Raw genomic sequence first — 12,019 nt, forward strand, 5'->3', positions numbered from 1 at the left:
TTCAGTTGTGAAGGACCAGCAAAAGAAGTTTCATACAACAATCTGCCTGTATCTTTGGTGAGAACATGCCCTTTTCCAGCACCTGTGCACCTGTTGTCAGATCCTTGCATGCCATTGCTGTAATGTCATCAAGCTGGCTGAGCATCCCATCACATGAAAAGATTCTCATCAAAGTAATACCAGGAAGCAAAAAGCACAATTTCAATTAAATATATATAACATGTCAAATAGACGTTGGGAAATGTACACGTGCTTCAAATTGCTCCTCAATTTCATCTAAAATCAATTCTTTAGTGTCTATTTTAAAATACAAAAGAAAGCCTTTAAGCAGTTAAATTATGTGGATTAAAACCTACTGGGAAACAGTAGAAAACAATGTTTTAAAATGAATGCTTTGATCACCAGTGCACCACTTATGATTTTGGAGCTCTCATGCTTATGAACTAACAGGAAAACAAACAAAATTGATGTCTTTGAACAATCATGACATCAGAACATTCCAGTTTGATTAAGCACAGAACAGAAATTTAAACATCCATTGTGCTGGTGGTGCATGTGTCAGTCAGATCCAGTCTTCTGTGCCTCTGCACTGCGGCGCAGAAATACTGAACACATTCTGACCTACTACGCCTATTACTCATTACTACGACCACCACCCCTTCTACTCAATGGTGAGTCCAGGGGTGTTCTGTAACTTAGAGTCATGAGGGCAGATACACTTCATTCCTGGCTCCTCAGCTACAGCTGGTGTATCTCACATGACCCCATTTATTTTTTTTATCATTAAGATGGCCAGTTTAACTGTTCATTTTCCTTTAACAGTAGCTTAACATGCTTTTAAATGAATTTACTTTAAAATGATTTTCCTTTAATTATTTAGATCAATTCCAACTGCTTTTAAATGCCTCTGATCATTAGAGACATGTAGAAATGGAAACAAAAGGTGTGAAAGGTGATCATGGCAGTGCTGGAGACACAACCTCAGGACTTGATGCCTAATCGCCGCACATGGCCCACTCTGTTTGATACAACCTTCAATAATACCTTCTGTCATTTTGCTGATGATTCAGAGCAGGCTGCTTGGATGGGTAATCAGCTGGAATGGATTTGTTCTGTTTTTTTGTGAACATGGCATCTGGGCAACTTTTCACCTTGTCAAGTAGATGCCAGTGCTATAACTCTACTGGAACAGTTTAGCTCAATGAACAGCTAGGTCCGTAATGCTGGTCTTCAATACTGCAACAAGGAGTTTGTCTTGTCCCATACTCTGCTGTATCTAGTGCTCAACCATTTCTTGATATTAAGTGACGTTGGCTGAAGACTGACCTCCGTGATGGTGGAAATCGTAAGAGGAAGCTGAGATGGATTATCTACTTGGCACTTCTAGTTGAACTTAATTGCTAATGTTTTAGCTTTGTCATGTGCTAAGTGCCAAAGCTTGTAGTGTGGAATGTGGCCAACATATTGGACCAGATCTTCCTGAAGCTAGCCAGTACCCAGGCTCCCATCCACACTCACCTGGGCTGGGTGTGGAACACCAATTCCGCTGGTAGGCTTTGATGTAAGGCAACCTAGCAATAGATTGTTGCTTCAGCCAAAGCTATGAGGTTTTTTGAATAGATTTCATGAGCATCCAGTAATATTGAAAGACTATTAAAACCCAAGCAAAAATAGTCTAAAAATTTTAAAGTAAAAAGTTCATCAAAACTCCCAGAAACCATTACTTACATTAATTTAATGTTTTAATATTTAAAAAAATTTCCCCTTGCTGGGGAATCCCCATGAAATTAAGGTGTTTCTGATTCAATGCCAGGACTGACCTGTTGTGGGAAGGGCGTAGAGGTTCTTCAGCATAATCTTAGGGACTTCCACAAGACTGGGATCTGCCGTGCTGAGTCCTGCAATGGTGCAGGGAGACAGAAACATCTTTTGGCAAGTCCAGGACACTCTGTAGTCTGCTAAGTCTGGGACTTAGCTGGTTGAATGCCTCTTGGATATGCCGACCAAAGTCAGGAAGATTTGCCCAATATATGGACAGTCAAACCCCCATTTGACAAAATGGATGTTGGCTTTATTAAAAACCATAGGATTAAAAGACTGGAAGCAAGGAAAAAGTTGGGAATTCTACATGGAAATTTGTTCTCTCAGAGGCAGCAAATCTCTGGAATTCTCTGCTCCCGAGGATGATGGAGGCCAGATCATTAGATATACTTAAGGTGGAGATGGATAAATATTTGAAAACTTGAGGAGGGTTATGGAACGGGCACAGAAGAGGAGGTGAAGCTTGGGGTAGATCAGCCATGATCATACTGAATGGCACAGCAGGCCTGTGGGACAAAGTGGCCTCCTCCTGCTCCTATTTTCTTGTATTCTTGTGTGTAGTGTGGTTAATTCTTGTACGGACATCCAAAAGGTATACAACAAAGTAGCACTTAATAGACATTGTCAAAAATTAAGGAAAAGCATCAACATGATTTCTCGTCAGGATAAATAGGGATGGGGAATTGGTGGCGGTAAATGGATATTTTTCAGACAGGATTTTTTTTGTCAGAGTTAGTATCAGACCCATTGATCATTTTGATATATGTTTGAATGATCAGGACTTCAATATACAAAGCAAAATTGCAAATCTTGTAGTAGACTGTAAATTTGGGAATGTAGAAAGAATGGAAGGATAGTAACGATCCTAGAACATGGAACAGATTGGCAAAATTTAACACAGAGAAACGTGTAGTAATATATTTTACCTCAAAGAGTATACAGAGGCAAATGTGAACTAAATGATAGAAATTTAAAAAGTGTGCAGGAGCAAAATTGAAGGGTGTGGTGCATACACAAATCTTTAAGGGTGGATGGATAATTTGAGAAAATGGTTAGAATAAAACATGGGATTTTTGGTTTTATTATTAAGAAGTACAGAGTACAAATGCTGGACATCTTTGCTATACTGCTACAAAACATTGCTTAGCTCTTACATGGAGTACAATCTTCAATTCTGGGCAACATTCTTTGGGAAGGATGATATGACTTGGAGATGATGCAGAGGAGATTTATTAAAATTGCATGGCACTAGGAATGAGGGTCTTAACTTATGTGGAGAGACTGCAGGAGTTGTGGATATTCTCTGGACTAAATTGCATGGTTCTACCAAACAACAAGCATAAACACCTTGAACAAAGAGCCTCCTTAAGTGCTGTATCATTGTTTGATTCTAACTTGTATCTTAAACCACATCCATAAAACCTGGGAATGATCATTTGGTGATTAGATTACTTAAGTAGTAATCCATCTCACCATGGATGTCCAAGAACTTAAACTCAATATTTTTTTAAAAAATCCGGGAATACAAAGTTATTGTGCCAGAAGTTCCTTCAGATAGCATGATTTAACCTAAAATCTGATTGTCATTCAGAATCTGTGTGGGTCACATTCTGGAAGATTTGTTCCAAGTCCTTTAGGCATGGAGACTGCCAGGCATGCCTAGTTACACCAAAAGGCTTGCTTCCTCTAAATGTTTACAGAACAGAGAAATATTGGGATTTTGAGTTTGGTTATGGATGTGGTAAATAACATTGGCCTTTTACCTGAGCGCACCAAATTTTGTGCAGTCTGCTGGTTGGACAGGGAACACATTCAGGGATAGAGTTGGAGGATCCTATAACTATTGATGGGAGGATAGGATGCTGGTTGTTGCTCAAATAGGCAGGTGAGCAGCTCTTCCAATTCTGATTCTGATCCCTACAGACTGGACGGGAGGATTTTAGGGTTTGTCTGTGTCAGTAATGTGAGAGCCCTAAACCGAACAAACTGGTTATACACACACACAAAGTGCTGGAGGAACTCAGCAGGTCAGGCAGCGTCAATGGAGGGAAATAAACAGTTGATGTTTTGGGTCAAGACCGTTCTTCTCCGTTAAACTGGTTATATTTATTTCCACCAAGCAATGTCTTTTGGAAATGGTGTTAGCATTCATACAAGTTGTCACTTTGGAGAACAATAGATTGTTCATAGAAATGTTCCTGCATTTGCGAGGACAGGCTGAGTATTGTTTCTGGTCGGTACAATGGTTAATCTATGAACAATACCATTGTTTAAATAAGTTAATTAGCCAAGTAGCTCTATTGTTTAAGAAAGGGATAGTATTTGTACAAGCATTGGAGTGCTTCTACAAAAAGGTCATTACAAATAACTAAGCAAGCAGGATATGCTTGCATTATTTGGCTAGTTGGATGAGAATAATGTAGTATGTTTAGCATATTCCTGACTGCATTAGTTATTAAAGTATTTGTAAAGCAAGTCCAGATGAACAAAATAAATTAGCAGACTATTCTTTCAATCTCAAACTTTGATCTAAATCAAAGTGCAAATTTTATTAAAATGGGAAGTTTTACAGAGAAGCAGCAAAGTATGGTAAATGCCAATGCCACTGTGGGCAGACATGTCCCTGGATGCAGCTGTAGATAAAGGCAGTGGTAAAACAAACAGTAACCTGAAAAGAGGAAGTGCTAAAGAGGAAGTAAGGAGTTAGACTGACAGCCAGTGGACCATGGGATACTTCATCATATTCAGGTGGTGATCAATACTTAATATGAAATGGAAAGGAATCAATTGCTGCAAAAGAGAACCATAAAAGGATCTGGGAGCTACTGAAGAAACTGCCAGATCCAGGGGCTGAGGGCCTCCTCCTGGTTCTTGGAACTTCACACACAACAGCAACTGGCACAGCACCAGGTGCAAAGTTACTTAAGTACAAGAGACCCAGTCTACAAAAGGTAAATGCAATAACATATGTAAAACTCATAGGAGCAATGTCACATGGCTAGAACAGAATGTCCCAAAATCTGACATTATGTTGATGGGAAAACTGTCAGCACTTGCTATCATTACGTTAAGTACAATGTTGGCGACCCCACTGAGAATATCCAAGTACATTCAGAATAGTCTTAACTGAATACCTGTAAAATTAGAAACCAGCACCCTCTACCTAGACCATTCTATAACTGTACATTTAATGTTTTAAAAAATTACGGAGGTATTTCTCAGCTGAAATAAAGCAGAATTTATCACCAAACTACTTTCCTGTGGTACATACATTGTAGCCTATCCTGCAGTATTTAAATACGTCTTTCACTCTGAAACTTCAGAAAATGTTTAAAACTTCAGAAATGCTTTCATGAGTTGTTTGATGCAGTGGAATGAAGTTTTTATTTTGCACTTTGATACAATCAGTTAACGTTTCCTTTTATAAGGCTCTGTGTAATCTGGCTGGCACAGTACAAGTTCCAAAAGGATCCATCACTGCAGAGCAAGCCAATGTAAAAGGATAATTACCTAATCTTTGACACGAATTGTAACCATGCCTGAGTAAATATCAAAGGACCAAATGTTCATGTATGCATGAACAAAACTGTGAGAGAGATGGTAGAGTGAGAGGAGCAGGGAATTTAAAAACAGAAGGGTTTGGTAGGATAAAATGCATGAAAGAATGTCCTTGTGGAGTAGCAGAGAACAGAAAGCTAAAACTTTAAAATTAGAGCTAGACCATTCAAGGATGATATCAAGAAGAAATTTTCCATATAAGGGGTTACAGCGATTGGGAAATCATATCCTCCTAACACTGCAGAGGCTTTATCAATTACAAATTCTTGAACTACTGATCGATTTTGTAAGGTAAGGATATTAACTGATGTGTAACCAAAACAGCAAGAGGGAATTAAGATACACATAAATGATTTTAGCATAAGAGGGGAAAAAATCCAAAAAAAAAGGACATGAATATACTTTCAACTTATTATCTTCAGGAAAAAATTTTCTTCAAGTAAGAGCTCTAGACTTTGATCTTAAAATAAAAGGTACTCATAAGGATAGGAATTTCTGCCTTGGCTTCCTCTCAGTGAGCTGCTGAACAATACAAACAGGGGTGTAAGCAGACAGACATTAAAAGGACAAGTGCACCATTTTGCTTAGGACTGTGACTGGTGAACATTGCAGATGGTATACTGTACAGGCATGGTAGAGGGAGAGAATATTTAGGGTGGTGATGGGGTGTCAGTGAAGTGAGCTGCTATATTCTTGATGGTTTTACACTTCTTCAGTGTTGTTGGAGCTGTATTCATCCATTCAGGCAAGCAGAGAGGATTCCATCACACTCTTAACCTATGCCTTGCAAATGGTGGAAAGGTTTTTGGGGTGCTCAGTCACTCACCACAGAATATGCAGTTGCTAACCCCCTCTTGTAGTCAATTTATTTAAATGGCTGATCCAGCTGAGTTTCTCATCAGTGGTGACTCCCAGAATATTGATGGTGGAGAACTTAATGATGGTGACATCATAGATTCTTAGCCACCTTTGATAAAGGAGATTTTATTTCCTGACAATCGTGTGGCATGAATGTCAGTCAATGCCTAAATGTTGTCTAGGTCTTGCTGCATGCAGATACGGACTTAATCTCCTGTGGAGTTCCAGATGGAATATTGTGCATTGAATGAACATTCCACATCTTGCCATATAAGAAAGGTTACTCATGAAGCAATGAAGATGGTTGGGTTTAATGGAACTCTTGCCCTGTGGCTGGGATAATTAAGCTCCAACAACCACGAACATCTTCCTTTGACCAAGAGATGATTCGAACCATTGGAATGTTTTCCCCTTAATGGCAGAGCTCCTTGACGTCACACTCAGTCAAATGCTGCCATTGATAAAGGGCAGATACCCTCACCACACTTTTAAATGTATCTTTTTAGTCCACATTTGGATTCAGGCGATAATGAAATTGGGAGTTCAGTGATCCCAGTGAAACCCAGACTAAGCATCAATGAGCAGGATATTGTTAAGTGCTGCTTGATAGAGCAAATAGAGATACCTTCCATTTTGCTGATAGCTAAGAGTAGACTGATACAGCAGTAATCAGGTGGATTAGACTTTCGTGTTTTTCATGGACAGGATGTCCCTGGGCAATTGCTCACATTATTCATTGCTGTAACTATATTGGAACAGCTTGGCTAATAGTGCAAATCTTCAGTACTAAAGCTGAATTTATCCTTGGGGTTCTTATAGAAAAAAATGTGCACATATAGAACCTATGGTATGTTGTATGCCGCTTCTGAAATTTGTTTCACTTGGAGCTGAAGGATTTGGGGATAGGTTCAAGAAAACTGTAATGGTCATATTAATAAAAGAAATTCACACTGCATTTTGCCAATACCCTTAACTCAACCCAAGTTCATTTAATGCTAATCCTGGGTGCTAAAATGGGAAAGATCAACATGAATAAGTAGTCTATTTAGGAACTGTTGTCTCACCACTTTAGTTACCTTTGTAATCTTAACTCATTCTCCAAAACTGCTGAAATATTCTGGTATAATAGAATAAGTGGAGCCAAAAATTTAAATTTGTCAACGGAATTATGAATTTGGGCAGCTCATATTCTAGGTGGTTGCTTAGTTGTAGGACATGCTGCACATTTGTTGCTGATGTTTTTCATATCAGGTGTTAGATGGAAGCTGTCTGTCCTCTCATGTGGGCTTAAAATATTCCAAGGCACTTTTCCAGCATTCTAACCAAGAGTTATCCCTCAACCAACATCACATATGGAAAAAAAGACTACCAGTACCACTTTGCTTTTTGTTGAACCTTTACTGTGTGCAAATTGGCTTCTGCATGGACTTCAGGAAGTGCTTTATTGACTGTAAATTGCTTTGGGAGTTCGGAAGTCATTAAAAGTTCTAGAGAAATGCAGCTGTATTGTGTGCCTTTCTCATTGATAGAAATATGGAATTGCCTCCTTTTGGAATGAAGCTTTAAACACTGTGATCAATAGAATTCTGTACCATTGGTAAGGGAGATAAGGCAGGTAAAAAGAATTGAGGTACAGATCAACTACAATCTAACTGAGCAGGTCGATTAGCTACTCCCACTCCTATGTGGCAAATAACTTGCATTCCAAAATGGCATCGCTGGAAAGCCTTGAAGAACCTCAAAACAGGAATCAAAAAAATCATGGTTTTCTTATCCATTTCACAAGTATGTTCAAACCCTGTGAGGGTCACAAGAAAAGCTGAAACTCTTCAGCGACAGCCTCAGACTGGAGTACTGAGAATCTGCCTGCCCTTTTGTGCATGCTGCATTTCTGAGGAAGACTGTGCTTCATGACTGTTCCCAAGGCTAGGTCACGTACTCAAGTCAGCCTATGCAGGTCGAATGCTCTTTGCGGGTGCAAATGGTTGGCAGTTGCTCGCCTCTGCGCTGCACTATACTAAATTATCTCTAAAAAAAAGCCAGATGTTTCTTCACTCGGGTTCAGCACAAACGTCAAAACAATGATGTGAACTGTGGCCCCCTCGGAGCTGAGGAGGTTGGAAACAAAACAGAGCACTGACTGGCTGCTCCAGAGGCAGCAGAGATTCATTACAAAGAAATTCTTGGGCTGTGTTCCCACGAATCATTCACCACATGAGCAAGAAATGGTGAATATGGAGTGCGGATAAGATAAAACAAACATTAGATCAAAAAAAAACTTTTTAACTGTCTGGCTTTAATACAGAGGGATATCACCTGTCTTAAAACCATGCTACTTATCAGCAATTACTATATTTAGAAGCTTTCAGCATTTCAATATGATTTCACAACTACTTCTGTTGGCAGGGACCTTCTCTTCCACGGTTTACAACTGAGGTGTTGCATTAATCTGCAGCAACCAATGCCAACAGGGAACACCATGAGCCATGCCAGCCTTGATTTCCACATGAATGGACAGGAGGATTGGTCCCTGGTACTCAAAGCAGTGGAGATGGAGCTGTGGGAAGGGCACAGCTGAACGCAGAAGTTTAACCTTTCCTTATGCTTGAAGAAGTCAAAAAGGGAAAACCACTTACCTCTGTGGGCCTCTTTTGGCCCTTGCTCCTCTTCCTGCTAGGCTGCTTCGTGAGGAAGCTACAACTGCTTTCCCGAGTAGGCCTCCAGTTAAAATTGCAGACAAGCCCCAATGATGTTATCAGAACCCGACCTAAATATTTAAAGCAGGGCATTGCTGATTCCAGTTGATGACCTTTCTGCCTGGTCAAAAGAACTGGATGAAATAGGAATTTCTGCAAGGTCAGCGGGACCTTGGCACTTAATCTCCAAGAATGATTTAAACCCTCTGTGTGCTCAGGTTAAAGTTCCACGCCATTACTTCAGAGTGTATGTTGCAGGTTAGCTCCATGGTGTCAGATAGGCAACTGCTTCCTTAATTCCAGACACAACTTTCTGAGCTGGGAGCAACGACGTGCTGAGGGACGCGCTAAACCTAGGTGCAGCCACCGCAGAGTCTTTGTGAGGAAGGAACACAATTTAAGGTCCTGCTGCCTCTGAACCCTCTCAGGGGCTGGGTCCTGTGCAACAGTTTCTCATAGACTTAATGGATAAAGAGGTAACACGGGTGGCATTGACGCATTGTAAATAGACGTGTACTGATTGTACTGTTTATCCTGCATATATTCATGATTATATTCCTGAAAAAAAAACAACTTTTCAGCTGGGAACTACTGCTGTGGTTGTTTCAATTTGCCAAGTGCTGTATGGCCTTCCCACCACTGACACCAACATTCACTTCTTCCCCCTCTGATCCTCTTGTCTGACTGGTTCCAGCCATAGCCCAAGGATATAGACCGATGCCCTTTACGTTCTAGCTATAACTGGTATTTAATACACATGTAAAGCCTGCTGGAAAAATCACTGCAATGTGCAGAATCAGAATCAGGTTTATTATCTCTGATTTGTATGACGTGAAATTTGTCGTTTTGCGGTGGCAGTACAGTGCGAAGACATAAAAATTATTATAAATTACAAAACAAATAGTGCAACAAAAAAAGAATAATGAGGTAGTGTTCATGGAACGTTCAGAATCTGATGGCAGAGGTATATGCATATAGTGCATATGTAAATGATGGACAAAACACAGCTGCAGACATGCAAGCAACATCTCCCTTAATACAGAAACAGGCAACAGCAGCACAATAAATTAAAGATGTTACAAATTTACTCAGTGTTACTTTACCATCACTTTAAAAAAACAGGTTCCAGAAGATACATCCAATGTTGCTGAGCTTTATCCCTTAATGTTTGACATTTGGTTTTACCTATTAACCCATACTGCAAACCATGGTCCTTGGCAGTAATGCAGTTAAAGCCAAATCCTTATCCTTATTTTGCTCATCGTTTCTGTGCGGGTTGGACTGTAGGGTTAATTTCTTAGGCCCATCAGACCCCTCCATGGCCAGAGGAAGACAAAGGTGAATGGTTCCTGGTTACGTCTTTTTTGCACAATAGATCTTAGAAAGTTAATCAACTTTAAACATTAACCTAGTCATCAACTCTCGACACATTGTCTAATCTGCTAAGTGTTTGACTTTTTTTAAAAATTAAAACATCTCACTTCAAAAGAATCTAGTCCGAGCACCAGGAAACTGCTCTGTCAATACCAGTCATGGAAGAAAGTTCACATTTTGGAAATTTTTTGCCATACTGGTTCTTCAAACGCTTTTTTCACTGTAACACCAAGAAAACATTTTGTAGTGACAGTGGCAACTGGGCAAAAGGAAATACTGTACGATCTTCTGGACAGAAATCTGGAAACTGCAGCAGTTTGTAAGCTGGAGTTTGAACTGTAAGTTATGGCAGTTTGAACACAACAATAAGCACTCAAAAATGAAATACATATTTGATAAACAGAGCCATCCACTCACCATGAATAATGTCCCATAGTTTTCAATTATCTTCTGAACGACATTGATAATGGCAGCACTCTCCTCAGCCCGAGCTGAACTTTGCACGCTGAACTCCTTGTCTGAACTCTTCTGTTTATGGAGGAGGTTGGGGCCAAAGATTGTGGCAAGATTAAGTGAAGTCATTTTGTTCCCAGTGACCTGGAAAGTAACAAAGTCAGATGGAAGCTTGAAAGGCAATTAACAAGCTAATCTATTAATGGATGAGCTGGCAGCCCAGATACAAACACTATCTACCTGGCAGCAGTGAGGCTGGTACTTAAACTACCCTTGTCCAACAGGTAAGAGATTCTCGTTCCCTGTATGGACGTGGCTGGGAACTGCAGGGAGCATGCGCAAACTGTCCATAGCACCATGGCACAGGCAAACATTCAAATGGGGAGGAGAAAAGAGAAATGTAATAGTGAGAAGAATATCATAATTAGGGGAACAGACACTGTTCTCTGCAGCACACACAGAGTCCTGAAGGCTGTGCTGCCTGCCTGGTGCTTGGGTTAAAAACATCTCTCCTGGGCTGGAGCAGAACTTGGAGTAGGAGAGGGAGGATTCAGTTGTCGTGATCCACATAAGACACTAATGACAAAGGCAGGAGTAGGAAGTGGGGTTCTGCTGAAGGATTATGAGGAATCTGGGGCAAAACTGGAAAACAGAACCACAAAGGTGATAATCTCTGGATGCTTATCTGAGCCACGTGCAAACTGGCAAAGGGTTAAGTAGGATTAGAGAGGTAAATGCATGTCTCAAAACATGGTGTAGGTGAAGTGGGTTCTAATTCATGGGACACTGACACTAATATCTCTCTCTTTTCTCTTTTCCACCTTCCAGAAGATACAGGAGCTTGAAAGCCTGGACAACCAGGCTCAAAAACAGCTTCTTCCCCACTGTTATCAGACTTCTGAACCAATCATTTCTTTCACACCCCCTTTCCAGTGGTGCTGCTATATTCTAGCCCTTAATTCTACCTCTTTTGTTATTGTCACTTTAGCATTTCTTTTTACCACCTCAGTTTGCACAACTATACTTTGCACCTATCCACTGTTTCTGCGCTCATCGCTATATTTAGTGTTGTATTTATTATTACGATGTATACCATTTACTCTGTGAGTTTCACACAAGCAAGGGACAAGGCATCCTGGCGTATATGACAATGAAATAATCTGAATCAGAAGGAGAGAACTGTTCCACTGGGACGAGCTTCACCTGAATTGTGCTGGGACCAGTATCCTGGCAAATCGCATAAATAAGGTTGTAGACAG

At 40.3% G+C, this 12,019-nt stretch overlaps 1 protein-coding gene across 4 annotated transcripts in view; it reads right to left on the bottom strand.

The window, feature by feature from the left end:
* LOC127569850 (rho GTPase-activating protein 6-like) overlaps window positions 1-12,019 on the bottom strand; it is a 439,093-nt gene that overhangs the window by 10,681 nt on the left and 416,393 nt on the right. For all 4 annotated transcript variants that reach the window (XM_052014827.1, XM_052014828.1, XM_052014830.1 and 1 more), the window contains exon 9: window positions 10,725-10,904. In XM_052014827.1, coding sequence (XP_051870787.1) covers window positions 10,725-10,904 — 180 coding nt within the window. The remainder of the gene's footprint in view (window positions 1-10,724; window positions 10,905-12,019) is intronic.

This window comes from Pristis pectinata, chromosome 4 (genome assembly GCF_009764475.1).
Source record: "Pristis pectinata isolate sPriPec2 chromosome 4, sPriPec2.1.pri, whole genome shotgun sequence".
Lineage (NCBI taxonomy): Eukaryota > Metazoa > Chordata > Chondrichthyes > Rhinopristiformes > Pristidae > Pristis > Pristis pectinata.